Source organism: Syngnathoides biaculeatus, chromosome 16, assembly GCF_019802595.1.
Source record: "Syngnathoides biaculeatus isolate LvHL_M chromosome 16, ASM1980259v1, whole genome shotgun sequence".
NCBI lineage: Eukaryota > Metazoa > Chordata > Actinopteri > Syngnathiformes > Syngnathidae > Syngnathoides > Syngnathoides biaculeatus.
In genome coordinates, this window is record NC_084655.1 from 15,040,119 (window position 1) to 15,055,450 (window position 15,332).

Consider the following 15,332-nt stretch of genomic DNA (forward strand, 5'->3'; position numbering starts at 1 on the left):
TTTCCTCTCCCCGTTAGGTTCATCGGAGTGCGAGTGGTCCGACTCGGGTTCAGACTTGCGCCTGAGGAAATTCCCCTCGCTCCTGCACGGCAAACGCTCCGCGCCGGAACTCCCCCTTTTGCCGCCGGCCACCCGCCGCACCGAGCAGTGCAGCCCGAGCAAGCGCGATGAAACGCTGGCCGTGAAACGCAAGGCGCTACCCGTCACGCGCAGGCCCTCGCCTCGGCCCCAGCGGCGGTTCAGCTTCGATCTGCCGACCGCCTCCGGCCTGGGCGGCTTCAGCGAGGATGAAGCGTGGAACCGGCGACGCAGCGAGCGGATCTTCCTCCACGACGCCACGGCCTCGGCCAACCAGATGTCGTCCTTGTCCGGCGCCGCTCAGAGCTCAGCCTCCACCTCGGCCCCGCCGCTCACCTCCAAGCCCATCTCCAGACCCAAACAGTGCCCCCCCAACAGAGATGCAGTGAAAGTACGTCAATTATTCATTTAGCGACTGTGGAGGGACTCCTTTTGTGTTCCATTACGCGCTTTTTTCCCTTCAAAATCTTTTTTCCCCGTCTAGTGTGTGTGTGTGTATTTGCCACAGTTCCAGCAGGGTTTCCCAGCACTTCAGTCACTGTAGAACCCCTCCTGCTGTCTTAAATGTTGCTGACAAGATAGGACAACTGCAGGCTTCTCACACCCCGCGTACATATTTGTGTGTGCGAGTCCAACGGCTCAGTAGATCTCCTCATCGTTCTCACAATGCTCGTTCTGTTGTGTGAAACAGAAGAAGAAGACGAAGGAGTCCCCCTCTCTTCCTGTGAGCCCGTCCCCACTTAGTAGTCCAATGAGAGACGGCGGCGCGGCTCTGAGCCTCAGCCCGGCACGCAAGAGCCAATCCAAAGCCAAGACCAAGACCCGCGAGGTAAGTGAGATGACTCAGGAACTGAGAGGTCATCAGCGGCATAAGCTAATTGCTGATCATCCTGGCAAGGACAAAACTAGACATTTTTGACATCAATATGCACAAAATGCATTTCCGTTTCTAGAATGCGCACGGGAGTCTGAGTCAGTTAAAAGCTTAATAGCTTCCGTTTTGCCTCGGAGACCGAAAGTCAGCCTCTTGTGTGGACTTGATTGTGACGTTTCGTCCATCTGTTAGAAATCTCGAGAAATCGTGTAAATGGGACAGACTGCCAAAGCGTTAGTAGGACGTTAGTGGTTTGGAAGGGAATTTTCTTGAAAGCATATAAGTATTAAAATTTACTGCAATTCACCACAAGTGTAGCAAAAAAAAGTTCAAACGTACTGACTTGCCACAACAGTGAGCCCAATCTAATCACATCCACAATCTTTCTGACAGATTATTAACTTGTTCATTGCGAGGCTTGTACTTTGCAGTTGTGTAGTACGCCTTGTGCATACTGACATTATTTTCCCCCTCTCGTGTAGCTAAATGTGGCAACTCAAATTTCAAAACTATCTCTCAGTACGATGCGGTGCCGTTCTGCATCAATGCAAACTGCACCCTCAATAATAAGCTGTGCCTATCAAAATGATTGCCCCCCCCCTTTCCCCCACACACACCCACACTGCTCTTATATTGAATCTAATTACATTATTCAAGTGGTTGTGTAGCCAGCCGATATAAATAATACGAATAATAAAAGGGCAGTTGAGAAACCCATTTCGCTTTTTCTTTTTTGTAAAGTTCAATCAGGGAATTAATCTGTGAGTAGAAAAAAAAGTGAAGGCCTCGCGCGTAATTTGCAGCAGTCCAGAGGAGCAGTGAGCCGGCTGATGGAGAGCATGGCGGCCGACGAGGACTTCGAGCCCAATCAGGACAGCAGCTTCAGCGAGGACGAGCTCCTGCCGGGCCGCAGCAACAGCGCGCCCGAGACGTCCTCCGCACCCGGTCAGCGTTTACCCGCCGAGGCCGTCACGGGTCACGAGAACCTGCGTGCGCGCGTGCGTCTTCATGTCCTGTAATTGGGGTTTGATGTGCGCAGCGCCGGTGCAGTGCGTGTTGGACAAAGACTCTCTGGCGGACGGACTTCGAGTCTTGATCCCGATGGATGACCAACTTCTGTACGCGGGACACGTCAACACAGTACACTCACCTGATATGTGAGTACATGAAAGATTTACACAGAGACTACACTTTGTTTTTTCTGTTTATTGGATGCATGCTTTGTCGTGTCTAAAATGTAGTTGAAATGCCTGTTTTAAAATGCTTCATTTGTGCGGGTGCGTTAAAACGTCGTAGAAACGTTTTCTGTGTCGTAATTATTTTTCCATTATCCATGATTGTTTGTCACTTACCCATCATGCATTTTGCGAGGAATCCTCCTCATCATGGCGGCACGGTGGCTCAGCTGATAAAGCGTTCGCCTCACAGTTCTGAGGTCCCGGGTTCAATCCCGGACCCGCCTGTGTGGAGTTTGCATGTTCTCCCCGTGCCTGCGTGGGTTTCCTCCGGGCACTCCGGTTTCCTCCCACAACCCAAAAACAGGCAACATTAATTGGACACTCTAAATTTGCCCATAGGTGTGATTGTGAATGCGACTGTTGTCTGTCTCTATCTGCCCTGCGATTGGCTGGCAACCAGTTCAGGGTGTTACCCCGCCTCCTGCCTGTTGACAGCTGGGATAGGCTCCAGCACTCCCCGTGACCCTTGTGAGGATGAGCAGCTAAGCAAATGGATGGATGAATGGATGGATGGATCTTCCTCATCATATTATTTATTGCACTATGTACTATAAAACACAAAATCTTACCAAGAATATTTTTTACTTGCTGTTTCATTTTTACTTTACTTTTACTTACTCACTTGTGTGCAATTCTTAACATCTTAATCACTGGAAGCAAATCAATGAGAGCATTTGACCAACTGAAATGGGAAAAAAAACCCATCTGCTTTATTTTGCTCAAATCGAATATGGTTGAATTAAAATAAAACTCGACTTAATCCCTTTTTAATCAGGATTAATATTCTGCAGGAATGTGCAACAATCAAGTCAAAACTACCGCGGATCCGTGAGTTCGTGCAAAAATATCCATCCATCCATTTTTTGAGCCGTGTATCCTCACAATGGTCGCGGGGAGTGCTGGAGCCTACCCTGGACCAACCCTTCGAGTGTCACTGAGGTTGCAATGGCACCGGTACCAAAAGTGTACACCTGTGTCACCTCTAAAGGGACATTTTCCAGACGTAAATTTTCTAGATCAGGGGTGTCAAAACCTGTTTTTGTCGCGGGCCACAATGTAGTCACGGTTGTCTTTTAATTGCTTCATCATATTCCATCCATCCATTTTCTTAGCTATTTATCCTCACGGGGGTCCTGGGAGTGCTGGATCCTACCCCGGCTGTCAACGGGCAGGAGGCGGGGTACACCCTGAACTGGTTGCCAGCCAATCGCAAGGCACATAGAGACAAACATCATAATGTGGCATGTTTTTGGGATGTGGGAGGAAACCGGAGTGCCGGGAAGAAACCCACACCGGTACGGGGAGAACATGCAAACTTCACACAGGCGTGTCGGGATTGAACCCGGGAACTCAGAACTGTGGGGCCAACGCTTTACCAACTGATTCACCGTGCCACACAAAAATATCTCAAAGTAGAAATTTATTATAAAAAATGTCAGAAGAAATCAATAACGCCGTTGGTTTCTTTTCTTGAGAGGCGACCAAATGAAATTGAAGTACGCTGCTCAAAAAAAAAAAAAAAAAAAAATGTATTGAATGTGATGCTAAATCTCAACCAGCTCCACTTAATTGAAGGAAAATGGATCAGAAGTGATGCATGTTGGGGTCTCGGTACGAAATCCCAGACAGAAAAGCGTCCATTTGTCTTGCGCGCATTGACCTTGGTGTCTTTGTGGTCTGCAGCTACAGCGTGGTGGTGGAGGGCGAGAGAGGGAACCGGCCGCACATCTACTGCTTGGAGCAACTGCTGCAGGAGGCCGTGAGTACACCACACGAGAATTGGCAGCCTTGCAGCGACGCGCGAGTGAAACATGAAACATGCATGACTCGTAAGTAGGTCATACGTCATGTGACGGCCACATGCGCTAAACCTCCCCGAGGTCTCGGCCCTGGCTTATTCGAGTTCGGTCTCAGTAGTCTCGATGAAATAAGCTCATTCGAAGTTGGTAAGAAACCCTCGGCGTTGCGCTGACATTTGAAGTCCTTCCTCCTTCTCCCTGTTCAGATCATCGACGTGAAGCCCCCGTCGGTGCGCTACCTCCCCGAGGGCACCCGCATCGCTGCCTACTGGAGTCAGCAGTACCGCTGCCTTTATCCCGGCACGGTCGTCAACGGTACGTGAGCGCGCCCACGCACGCAAACGCGACTCGGACGCCGTGAGTCATATTCAATTTACAATTTAATTGTAGCGGGCTGTGTGGACACATGTGTACTACCAACTGGGCGTTTTCAATGCAACAGAGTATTGTTGTACTCTACCTGATATTAGTCATACGCAATTGTAAATTTAGCATACAGTACACAAAGCAAGCTGTCAGGAAGGTTTTTATTTGACAATATGACATGTTTATGATTGTGGTTGTAGTTTGCAGTTCATCACATTACCCGTATTGGGAGGAGCTGTCAGCGTATGCCGTGTAGAACTTCAAGAATTGGCCTTGAAAGTGCTGTAAAAGCCTTTCCGTTGCCATCAAACATGAACCAGATGAATTTAAGGCAGCCTTACACCTAACACAAGCCAGAATGACTTAAATGAGACATAGTGTGCATTTCCCCCTCACACACACACTTTAGAAACATTCCCGCGGTTTCATAACGGTGGAGTGAAAGTATGGCGAATTATGCACGGAGACAATTTAGGAACTGAGCAATTGACAAAAAACTACTTTGCAGTTGAATTCCCCTTAGATTAAATGGTGTGAAGATTCTGCTACTTCTCAACTCACTGGATTAGTTCACCGTAATTTCTGGCCTACAAGCTGTAACTTTTTTCACATGCTTTCAACCCTGCGGTTTATGCGGGGATGCGGCGAATTTGTGTTTTCTACCTATCATTTTGTTTCTACCGGCCGCAAGGGGGCACTCAAGTGGAAAAGGTAAGAATGAGACCGTTGGAATATACAGTATGTGTCAAGGAAGTGACTTTTACCGGCCCTGTTAGCGCTGCGCTAGCGTTAGCGCTGTGCAAGCGTGTTGCCGCTGTTTTACTGGCGTGTCTCAGTGATATTAACTGGCATGGGCAGGGTGGCAATTTTTTGCCTTAAGATAAAAGTCTCCTAACAGGCCACAATCAAGGAAATAACACTTCTTTTTTGTTTCAAGCATAAAACAAAGGGTAAAAAATATTACCCTCTCGCGGGGAGTGTCCCAAAACTGGGACAGGTATGTTATCATTTCTAGAGATATGTTTATTAATTAATTCTTATTCTGGAACGACACTTATGCATTAATAATACTGATGGATTAGCATTTTGAAGACAAACATTTCTTCTCTTGGAAAACGCTCCATGTGTACTTGAGGCGGCCATGTTGGGTCAGGAAGGCAATGGAAATAACTCTGTGCTAACTTTGACCGATGAGTTATCCTCTCCTGATACCAAATTAGGGCTTCAGATTAAAACACTTACATATTTTGACATACTGAAGGATATAATGTGTGAAAATCATGATGTCCCCAAAATAGGATGCTGCCCACGAATGGGTTAACCGGCCCTGTTAGCCTTAGCGCGGCGCTAGCATTAGCACTAGCGTTAGCACGGCTCTAGTGTTAGCACTAGCATTATCACCGCGCTAGCGTTAAAACTCTTTCTGTGTACAGTCTTTCTTTGTTAATATCTCATGTTTCAATGTGGGTTTCAATGTGAGCCCTTCCGACATTTACACAGCTGCAGCGTATGTATGTATGTACCAAACGGTATTTCCTTTACAAATGTACTCGGTGAGGCTTGTAACCAGGTGCGCTCTGTCGGCCGGGAATTACGGTATATGTCTAAATAGTAAAATACAGGCAACAATATTCAGTACCATGTAATGGTAAACAAATTGAGACTGTTGCTCAACTTTCAACCCAACAGGAAGTTCCGACATCGACGACAACGACGATCTCATCACTGTGGAGTTTGACGACGGCGACACAGGACGCATCCCCCTCTCCCACATCCGCCTGCTGCCTCCGGACTACAAGATCCACTGTGAGCGCATCATTTACCTACACGCTGCTCATGCACGATTGTTCCTTTTTCAACGCAGAGCAGCGAGCTTGAAACGGGAGAAATCGAATGCTGCCGGTTGACAGAGAGGACATTTGTTTACACAGTCGCCCGTTGGGGTTTCACGTGACCTCTGCGGCTGTAAAACACAAAAGTTGGTTTACTTTTCAGCTTGAGGGGGCCCTAGGTCACGCCTGTTTTTATTTGCAAGATGTGTGTGTGAGCGTGTGTGTCCCAAACATGGTTTTTTTGCTGCATTTTAACCTTCTGTGTCCGCACAAACTTTGTGTCAGGTCACCATGAACTGACTTCATAAAACTTTTAATAACAGCAGTTCCTACGTGCATCGATAGATATTTTTTTCCTCAACTTTGTCTGCCTGTTTTTAGTTGTGTTTTGCTGACTTCAGTACACATGAATGTGACAGCTACCTTCTGTGCACGTGCACACACATGCACAGATTTTTTTTTTTTTTTCCCTTGTACTCAAAATAGCTTCCTTCAGGCCTTTGATTGGTCGAGCTGGCTGTAAGGTTACAGGTGACAGCACCACCTGTTGCCTTAACTTTAACTTGACAGCCTCCAAATGTGTTCTTTTTTTAATGAACAAAAACAAATACGTGTGCTATCTGCTTAAATCTTAAGCACATTGACTTGAGCTTCGTCGCTGTGTATATTTGCTAAGCTAAAGATAAAATGGAGAGGAATTGGGCAGTGGCATTAAAGAGCACCTCGGCCTCTCCCCAACGTGCCGATGAGACGTCTTGCATTGCATTCAAGCACGCGTGTGTCATCTCTTCCTTGCCAACCCCTTCGACCCATTTTGCAAAAGTGTATGTGACAAAAATAACGGAGTGGAAATAGAATTGAGATTACTGCTCCATTATACAAAATTTAAAAAAGCATACAAACATTAAAATCTGGCAATTTAAAAGACAACATTTTTATATGTTGACTAGAACTAAAAGCATTTTCAATGACAAATTACTGTACCAGGAGCTAAAATAATTTTTTGCAGCTCAGGGGCTTCTGGCATGCTTTATGTTTTCACTTTGTAAGAGAATGAAATCGGGGTGGGGGCTGTCACGAAGATCATAGAGTGCTAAATGTCTTCTAAAAATTGACATTTTCTGTAGTCCTGATTTGGTGATAAAACCTTTGTGGTTTACTGATAAATTGCAATCAAATGGATTTATCTAGCAGTACAATAGCGCTGATCATTTTGGTCACCGTAATCGTGATATGGAATATTCATCCGGTATGGTACAATATGTGGTGCCACGCAGGAAGCATGAGGCCTAAATCCTGTCGGTTGTGTGCCCCCCCCCCGGGCAGGCGCTGAACCGTCCCCCGCACTTCTGGTGGCCAGTTGCTCCCGCAGGAGGGTGCGCAAATGCAGCAAGGAGGGCAAAGAGGCCAAGGCCGATGAAAGTGCTCCAAAGGTCAAGGGGAAACCTGGTCGCAAGCCCAAACCCAAACCAGGTGAGCCGACCTGACGCCAAAATGCTGGATAACTGCAGAACGTAAATTGCTCTGAGATTTAGGATGAGTACAATTCGACAATAATGAATACTTCAGAAACCTTCCTCTCACGTAAAACTAAGTTGCATGAAATCATTAGTAAAGACATTAATTTCACATAATTTGCCTTAATGCTCTTGATGGACAAAATGTTTTTCCGTTTTAGTGCTTTCAAAATCCATTAAGGACAAATGGCAGCGTCATTTGTGTTAAGTAAGATAAATGGAAACAAACGTAATGTTTCACTAGCAAAGGCTAAAATAGAACTAGACAACATTATGTCATAGTTTGATGAGTCATATTCATCAACAAACAAACAAAAGCCTATAATCATCAGATCAATGCTGTCATGATCACTTTAGTCTTTTTTTTTTTTTTTTTTTGCTCAAACCACATTTTGTGCTGGCTGCTGCAGTTTTTAATCTCTTATATGACAAGGCTGAGCAGATTGGACACATTTTAAATTTTTCATCATTTTCCTGCTGGTTTGGGAACTGCAAAAGTCGCAACGTGGCACTGTGAAAATTTGACAAGATCCTGTGTAAAGGTTTCATTGTTGTGTCAAAATAAGTACGTAGCTGGATAAGTTTGGATTCTATTGATGCTGAGAATTTTCCTTTTTTTTTTTTGTCTAGATCCCTTTTATTTGGAGAATGACTAGTTTTGTGTGTAACAGTAATTGCAATCTTAATAAAGGAGAAAAAATATCTTTCTTCAAATTTCAAATTACTTTCAATGTTGCAATTGTATTATTATTATTATTGTTGTTGTTATTGTGTATTTCATCTGCTTATTATAAATAGCACAGACAACCAACTACTTAAGATTTGTTGCATGCCGCCCAGGTGGAATTCTTGTAGCGCAGCATCATTTGCCCCTCTAAACTCGATTCAAAAACAAAAGTCGTGTCTGTCATGCACGCTAACCCGATTTAAATGGTAAACACGAGGCTGGTGATCAAGAGTTTAAAGGCACAGGAAATCCAACGAACGCAAACTGAAGCGACGCTTAGATTACGTTCCCGTGACTTTTAGCGATTGCCCGTGGATGCCTGGCAAGATCTTTCACCGAGCCAAAGATTTGCAACCGTATTCATGGGTGCACGTGAGGAGCCTAGTTGGCTGTAGCAGAGCGTGGTGAACGTGGCAAAATGACGCTGGATTAGCGAATCAGTTTGGCAATCATTTATTGGTGATTATCTGATCGTGGGTTGCCCTGAAGCCGCCTCTCACTGTATTTTGACTCTGGCAGTCTAACAAATGCGCTGGCGTCTAATTTTCCTCTGTAGAAAGCGTTGACAGAACTTGAGCGAGTCCATCAGTACTTGACGGGCTGGAAGGGAATGTACTGGCATCCGTGGAAAAACGCGGGTTGAAACATAAAATGCCTTTGATGGTCTGGGACTCAGCAACCTCGTCCCAACATGGCCTTTCACGAACACCTTGAGAGACCGTGAGAAAACTTAGCAAGATTTGAATATACAGAGAAACAAAAAGCCAAAATTCCATCATGCTTCTTTACATTTCCATGGCTGCTGTGGTCGCCACCAACGAAGTGGAAACGTAACGCAAGCGAAGTAGTCCAGAAAAATAAGTAGGGCTCGGGTTCTCCCTCTAAATCTTGATTCTCTATTTGTGTTTGGGAGTGACGAATGACTTCCAAATGACAAACAAATCGTTACAAGTGGGCACCATCTTCATGGGATTTTCTTAAAAAAAAACAAAAAACAAATGAGCACTTCAAATGTTTCGGAAATTCTCCATAGCTAATCCATTTTTGAAGCACATGAACTAGTCTGTTCCAGCAATAATGTTCGATTGGCACTGAAGTCAAGTTTTTAGAGCAAATGCCGCCGTTCGTAGCTTTCCTGGTGACTCTGACCTGTCGACATCTTGGAATTTCAGGTCCTACGAGTGATTGGTGGATATTTTCAACTGAAGCTAAACTGTTGTGTTGTTGTTTCCAACGCCCAGAAATCTCCTTGAGCCCTGACTGCAAGGAGAAAACAGAGTCTCCGTCTTCCACCCAGGCTGCAGACAAATCCCAGGATTTGGCCAAATCAGCCCAGGAGCGGGCCTCGTCAGTCAAGAAAGCAACTCAGGAGAAGCCCCGGCCTGCCGCACGGCCCGCAGTTGGGGGACAAGCAAAACCGGGACACAAGACTTCCATCACGTCCACTTCAAGTAGTCCTACCTGCGCAAGACCCAGAAAGACAGCCTCAGCTCCTGTAGGGAAACCTAAAGCTAAGCAATCTTCTTCACTCTATCCATCCACCTACGGAAAGGTCCTGACTGTGGACCTGTACAGCGAGCCCAATCTGACCTCATACAACGGCCAACGTAGAGAAAGAGAGAGCAGCAACAATGTCAGTACATCCAATAGGCCGGTGTCCAGACCCAGCATGACTGCATTACCAAGTGCAGGAAAGCCCAGTCTGTCCTCAAATCCCAGGTCCCCATCTGGATCCACAGCCAAAAGCAAACCCGCCTCGGACCGTCACGGCAGCTCCAGACCAGTCGGCTCTGTTCTCCTTCCCAGCCCAGTTTCGAGGCTGTCAGCGGGCAAATCCAGCTCCTCGCTGATTCCTAGACCGCCATCAGCTACTCTCTCTGGGCCCAAACTGAAGATGCCACCCGAACAGTTGTCATCCAGGCCCAACTCCATGTCCAGACTCAAGCCCGCCTCCAGGCACGGGGACATGGGCGCGCCGATGAAGCGGAAGCCCATGGCCGCCGAGCCCCTCGTCAAGCTTGATCACGAGGGTGTGACCTCGCCCAAAACTAAAAAGACCAAGGCTCTGATGTTGCTAGAGGGCCAAAATGTCAGACGGGATCCCACCCCCATGGCCGCAGCGGAACAGAAACTGCTCAAATCCAAGCCGAGAGGTCCCGAGTGCGAGTCTGGCCTGCGCGACAAAGAATCCGCATACGCTGCACAAGTGCCGGCTAAAGAGAAAGGGCAGGAATCCGAGGCCAGGGAGGAGAAAGGCAAAAAAGAGCAGAAGGAGGAGGACAGAAGGAAGGAGAGGAAGATAAAGGAGGAGTCTCCAAGTAGCAGCAGCAGCAGCAGCAGCTCTGAGTCAGAAGAAGAAAGCGGCAAAGGCAATGTCAAGAAGAAGAAGAAATGCACCTCGAGCTGCTCCTCCTCCTCTTCGTCCTGCTCCGGCTCTTCCTCATCCTCGTCGTCGTCTTCGTCTTCGTCATCGTCCTCGTCCTCGACAGATGACTCCTCCTGCAGCTCTGACGAAGAGAGGACCCCGACCCCTCCTCTGGGGCCCGTCTCTCCTTTGCCTGCGGCACAGGACAACATGAAAGAGGAGCAGCGTGAGGAAGAGGTGGATGTCAAGGAGGAGGCCGATGGAAAAGAGGAGGAAGAGGAGGCGTCTCCTCTCTCCCATTCTTGTCCCTCAACCCCTCCGACCCCCACTGCTCCGGTGAAAATAGCCAAACCGGCCACCGGCAAGGGTTCCGGGCAAAGGGGGCGTCCTCCTAAACCGAAGCCCAGCGGAGGTGAGGGGAAGGTGGGGAGGCCGAAGCGAAAAGAGGGGGTCCACCTCCCCACCACAAAGGAGTTGGCCAAACGCCAGCGGCTTCCCAGTGTGGAGAACAGGCCTAAAATTTCTGCATTCCTTCCGGCCAGACAGCTGTGGAAGTGGTTCGGGAAGCCCACTCAGGTGAGCAGTTTGATCGCGCAGAATCAGCCGCCGCAGTTCTCGTTCCACTCTGTGATCGCCTCTCCGTGGAAATCCTCCTTCACAGAGACGGGGGATGAAGGGCAAGGCCAAGAAGCTCTTCTACAAGGCCATCGTGCGTGGCCGAGAGATGATCCGCATCGGCGACTGCGCCGTCTTCCTGTCCGCCGGAAGGCCCAACCTGCCCTTTATTGGTCGCATCCAGAGCATGTGGGAGTCGTGGGGCAGCAACATGGTGGTCAGGGTCAACTGGTTCTACCACCCGGAGGAGACCAACCCTGGCAAGAAACTGACGGACAAGAAGGTAGGAAGAGCTCCCAATGGAAAGATAAATCGGCTAGTATGAAAATTGGAACTACACTGCTATTAAGTTAAAAGGTTTTGCAGATTTATTGGAATTTTTCTTCTAATTGTGAAATATTCTTCCTTATGAGAACTGGGAACAAATATGTGGGCAGACTTTGCCAGCAGCTCTGCATTCTTCTATTCAACGAAAAGACTTCATGGAGGTAAGAAACTGGATTTTTTTTTTTTTTTTTTTTAATGATGATTTATGATTATCTCCTGAACACTTGCCCTTTTACAATCACAAATCGTTTTCAAGGGCTCTTAAGTGCAAATTGCCACAATTTCATAAGCGTGCATGATTGGAACGCCTCTGTCACGATCCTGCAGCGGGGGCTGGACCCAAATGCAGGACTCCAAGACGAGGACATGACGTTAGACGTAGTTTTTGTTCAAAGCGGAGGTCATACACGGTGTAAGCAGTTCGAGAAGGCTGAGGTACAGAAACGCTAAGCAAAGGCAGGATCCAGAAACGTGAAGCAAGGTCTGATGACTAGGAGACAAACTATGAACTAGGACTTGACTATGGAACATAAACTATGACGAGACTAAACTAAGGTGTCACAGAAGCACTGTGACAAGGATAGCTCAGCACTACACTATTTTCAGTGGTCTATTTTAACGACAATCTATAGAAACGAAATCAAAATGAAATCAATCTTGATGTCAACATGCTCCTTTGCGCCTGTTTGCAGCGGGCCCTGTACCAGTCGTCGCACAGTGACGAAAACGACGTGCAGACCGTCAGTCACAAGTGTCTGGTGGTGGGCGTGGAGGAGTACGAGCAGATGACTCACACGCGCCGCTACGCCGAAAGCGAGGACCTCTACTACCTGGCCGGCACCTACGAGCCCACCACGGGAATGATCTTCAACACGGACGGCGTTCCAGTCATCTGCTAAGCGGGCAAAAAAAAAAAAAAAAGAGACACTAACCTGCTTGCGGTTCTCGCCGACCAAATTGTGACCCTGACCAGCAGTCAAAACCCACCCGGTAATATTTTCCAAGTTCATTACTGACGACTCGATACACGGACGGTCCACTCCAGACAGTATTAAAAGTACACACGTAGACACGAATCATTATCAAAGACACGCAAACGCTCGGATCGACTTTTCCGACCACGCTTGTGTAAATACTCCCGTGTAACAGAAAGCTATATAGAGGCAAATATGAGTGTTTTATTTTCACGTAATAGAGTACTTTTTTTTTTTTCTCTCTCAAAGGTAAAACCGTCGAGAAGCTTTAACGAAATGTGAACGACGACGCGAGGTTGTGATGATTTCCGATGTTGCCGTGGTGATGTTACAGTCGTGTCTTGAGTCATTTCGATGTATCTAGAGAACAGCAGGAGCGACAGACGCAAAAGAGAGGAAGCGATGCACAGAACGATAAGAGAGAGGTGGACTCCCTCCAGTTTGCTGTCCAAGCAGAGAGCACTTATAATAATCAAATGGAAAAATACTTTTGAATGCAACCCCCCCCACAGGCCCCCGCGACAATCCAAACTCGGGCAGGTTACACTGTCTCAAACTCCACCCCCACGCCCACCCCCAACCCCACCATCCCCGATGGACACTCAGGCAGAAGAGAGACAAAGTAGATTTGTAAATATACTTTTTAAAAGCACTTCCCCGAAAAGCCAAATCCTCCCTGAAATTGGTTCGAAGCGGTCGCCGAGTCTCAGCAAAGAAAGCAAAAAGCAATAGATTTTTGTCCGCGTTCTGGGAAACGTGGAATACAGAATAAACGGGCACCCTCCCGAAAGGATTGCACAAACGGGGGGCGCGGCATGGATTCCCCCACCCCCCCCACACTTTTTCTCCCCCAGGTTGTAAACGCATCATCAACCTGTACGTGTTTAATGTACCTATATATATATATATATATATATATATATATATATATATATTTTTTTTAATCATGCATTCATCCTTTGCCCCCTTTCAAGCACATTTGGGCCTCTACTTAGTGTTTACCGCAAGAGCGCACTTTCAACAAGTTTTTGACTGAGGGGGCGGGGTCAAGGTATTTTTAACTGGAATTTTTATCATAGCCCCCTGACCCCATTCCCCCCCCCCACTCACCCACCCACACAAGTATTGTACCCATTTCCACACTTTGATTTTTCCCCCATCCCACTTTTCAACGTGCCTATTTTGACCGTTTTTTTTTTTTTTTTTTTTTTTTTTTTTTTTTAAGAGTTCAGCTGCTGAATGTTGTGCCGAGGAATAACCGGTGGCCGTAATTTCCCGGCCAGGCCTTATCGCCATAACGATAAGGATTTGTGCCAAATTGTTAAGATTACACCCATCACGGCCCCCTTTTGTGGTGGCCAAACAGGAAACCGTTATCTATATTTGTGTTGTTAGCGCCTGTATCGGAAGATTATGCTAAGATTCTGGTTCCGTTGACCATCTTTAAAGTTTTTGTTACCGTTTCCAGTCGAAAACCAGAAGTCGCGTGTAAAAGTGCGCGTTTGTTAAAATACGGGAACGTTTTGATCATATGCTGCTAGTTTTGTTCATATTTGCGGTTTGACAAGGTACAGCGAGGTGACCCCCATTCGAGAATGCGGGTCACACTGAATGAACACACCAAGCAACAAGAAGTGCCCGTTATGAATGTTTGCTAAAAGCACTTTTCTTATGATTGTGTGAGAGTGAGTCAGAGGGAACGCTCTCATCCGCACACTCAACACACACACACACACACACACACACACACACATACGTGTTCATATTGTAACCCTCTTGGGTATGTTAAGGCCTTCCAGTCTCTCTTGGGGCCCCCCGCCTTCATCCAAATCCCAGCCTTACAGGGTCCAACATGCGCGCCCTCATTCCCCAACGTGTCCTTTTTTTATCCGCCATCATGTTGTTATTTTGTGTTATCGCTTAGTGTGTGTGCGTTTTTCTTTGCCTTGCTTTTGCTGTGACCTTTTTGTTGTTGTTGTTGTTGTGTACATTATTTGCATACGTCTTATTTTTATCCCCCTGAACAATCGTTCGCGCCTGCTGACAGGCACTGGGAGCTAGCTGCTAGAAAGCAAGAGAGCGAGAGAGAGAGAGAGAGAGAAAGAGAGGATGCGAGAGAGAGAGCGAGAGAAAGAGGTGGACTGGAGGCTGGTTCTTCGTCTGCTGTTCCTTCTGTATCGTAAATCGTCCTGTTACACGCAAAAAAAAGACAAGATTATTTTGAAAAATGATTAGAAAAAAAATATCTACGTTTTGTAAATGATCCTTCGCTGTCGAGGGAGAGAGAAAATCTTATCAGAATATACTTTGTACGCGTCTAATCTTGTAAAAAATGCAAAAGAATACATTTTAATGCGAAATTAGACATCAGATATATACTGTTGCTCTATACTGTATGCGAGGTTTTTTTTTTTTTTTTTTTTTTTTTACAGACAACGACCACGTTTACCAGTGTTTCTTTTTAATGGTTTTAGTAACTCAGTATTTTATAGTTAATAAACAGATGGAACTGTACTTTTGGTGTTCTTTGTGATTTTTTTTTAAGGGGAGTTTGTGATTCCCCCCCCCCAAAAAAAAAAAAAAAAATCAACTTTTTTATATTTGTTAAAGAGTCACTATG

The 15,332-nt window shown here is 46.5% G+C and overlaps 1 protein-coding gene across 1 annotated transcript in view; it reads left to right on the forward strand.

Moving 5' to 3' along the window:
• Window positions 1–14,817, forward strand: part of tnrc18 (trinucleotide repeat containing 18) — a 54,189-nt gene extending 39,372 nt beyond the window's left edge. Inside the window, exons 19-30 of the mRNA XM_061845715.1 lie at window positions 18–469; window positions 770–907; window positions 1,756–1,897; window positions 1,992–2,109; window positions 3,874–3,949; window positions 4,196–4,304; window positions 6,045–6,161; window positions 7,514–7,660; window positions 9,673–11,372; window positions 11,458–11,694; window positions 11,825–11,899; window positions 12,431–14,817. Coding sequence (XP_061701699.1) covers window positions 18–469; window positions 770–907; window positions 1,756–1,897; window positions 1,992–2,109; window positions 3,874–3,949; window positions 4,196–4,304; window positions 6,045–6,161; window positions 7,514–7,660; window positions 9,673–11,372; window positions 11,458–11,694; window positions 11,825–11,899; window positions 12,431–12,637 — 3,518 coding nt within the window. The 3' untranslated portion in view covers window positions 12,638–14,817. The remainder of the gene's footprint in view (window positions 1–17; window positions 470–769; window positions 908–1,755; window positions 1,898–1,991; window positions 2,110–3,873; window positions 3,950–4,195; window positions 4,305–6,044; window positions 6,162–7,513; window positions 7,661–9,672; window positions 11,373–11,457; window positions 11,695–11,824; window positions 11,900–12,430) is intronic.
• The last annotated feature ends 515 nt before the right edge of the window (window positions 14,818–15,332 follow it).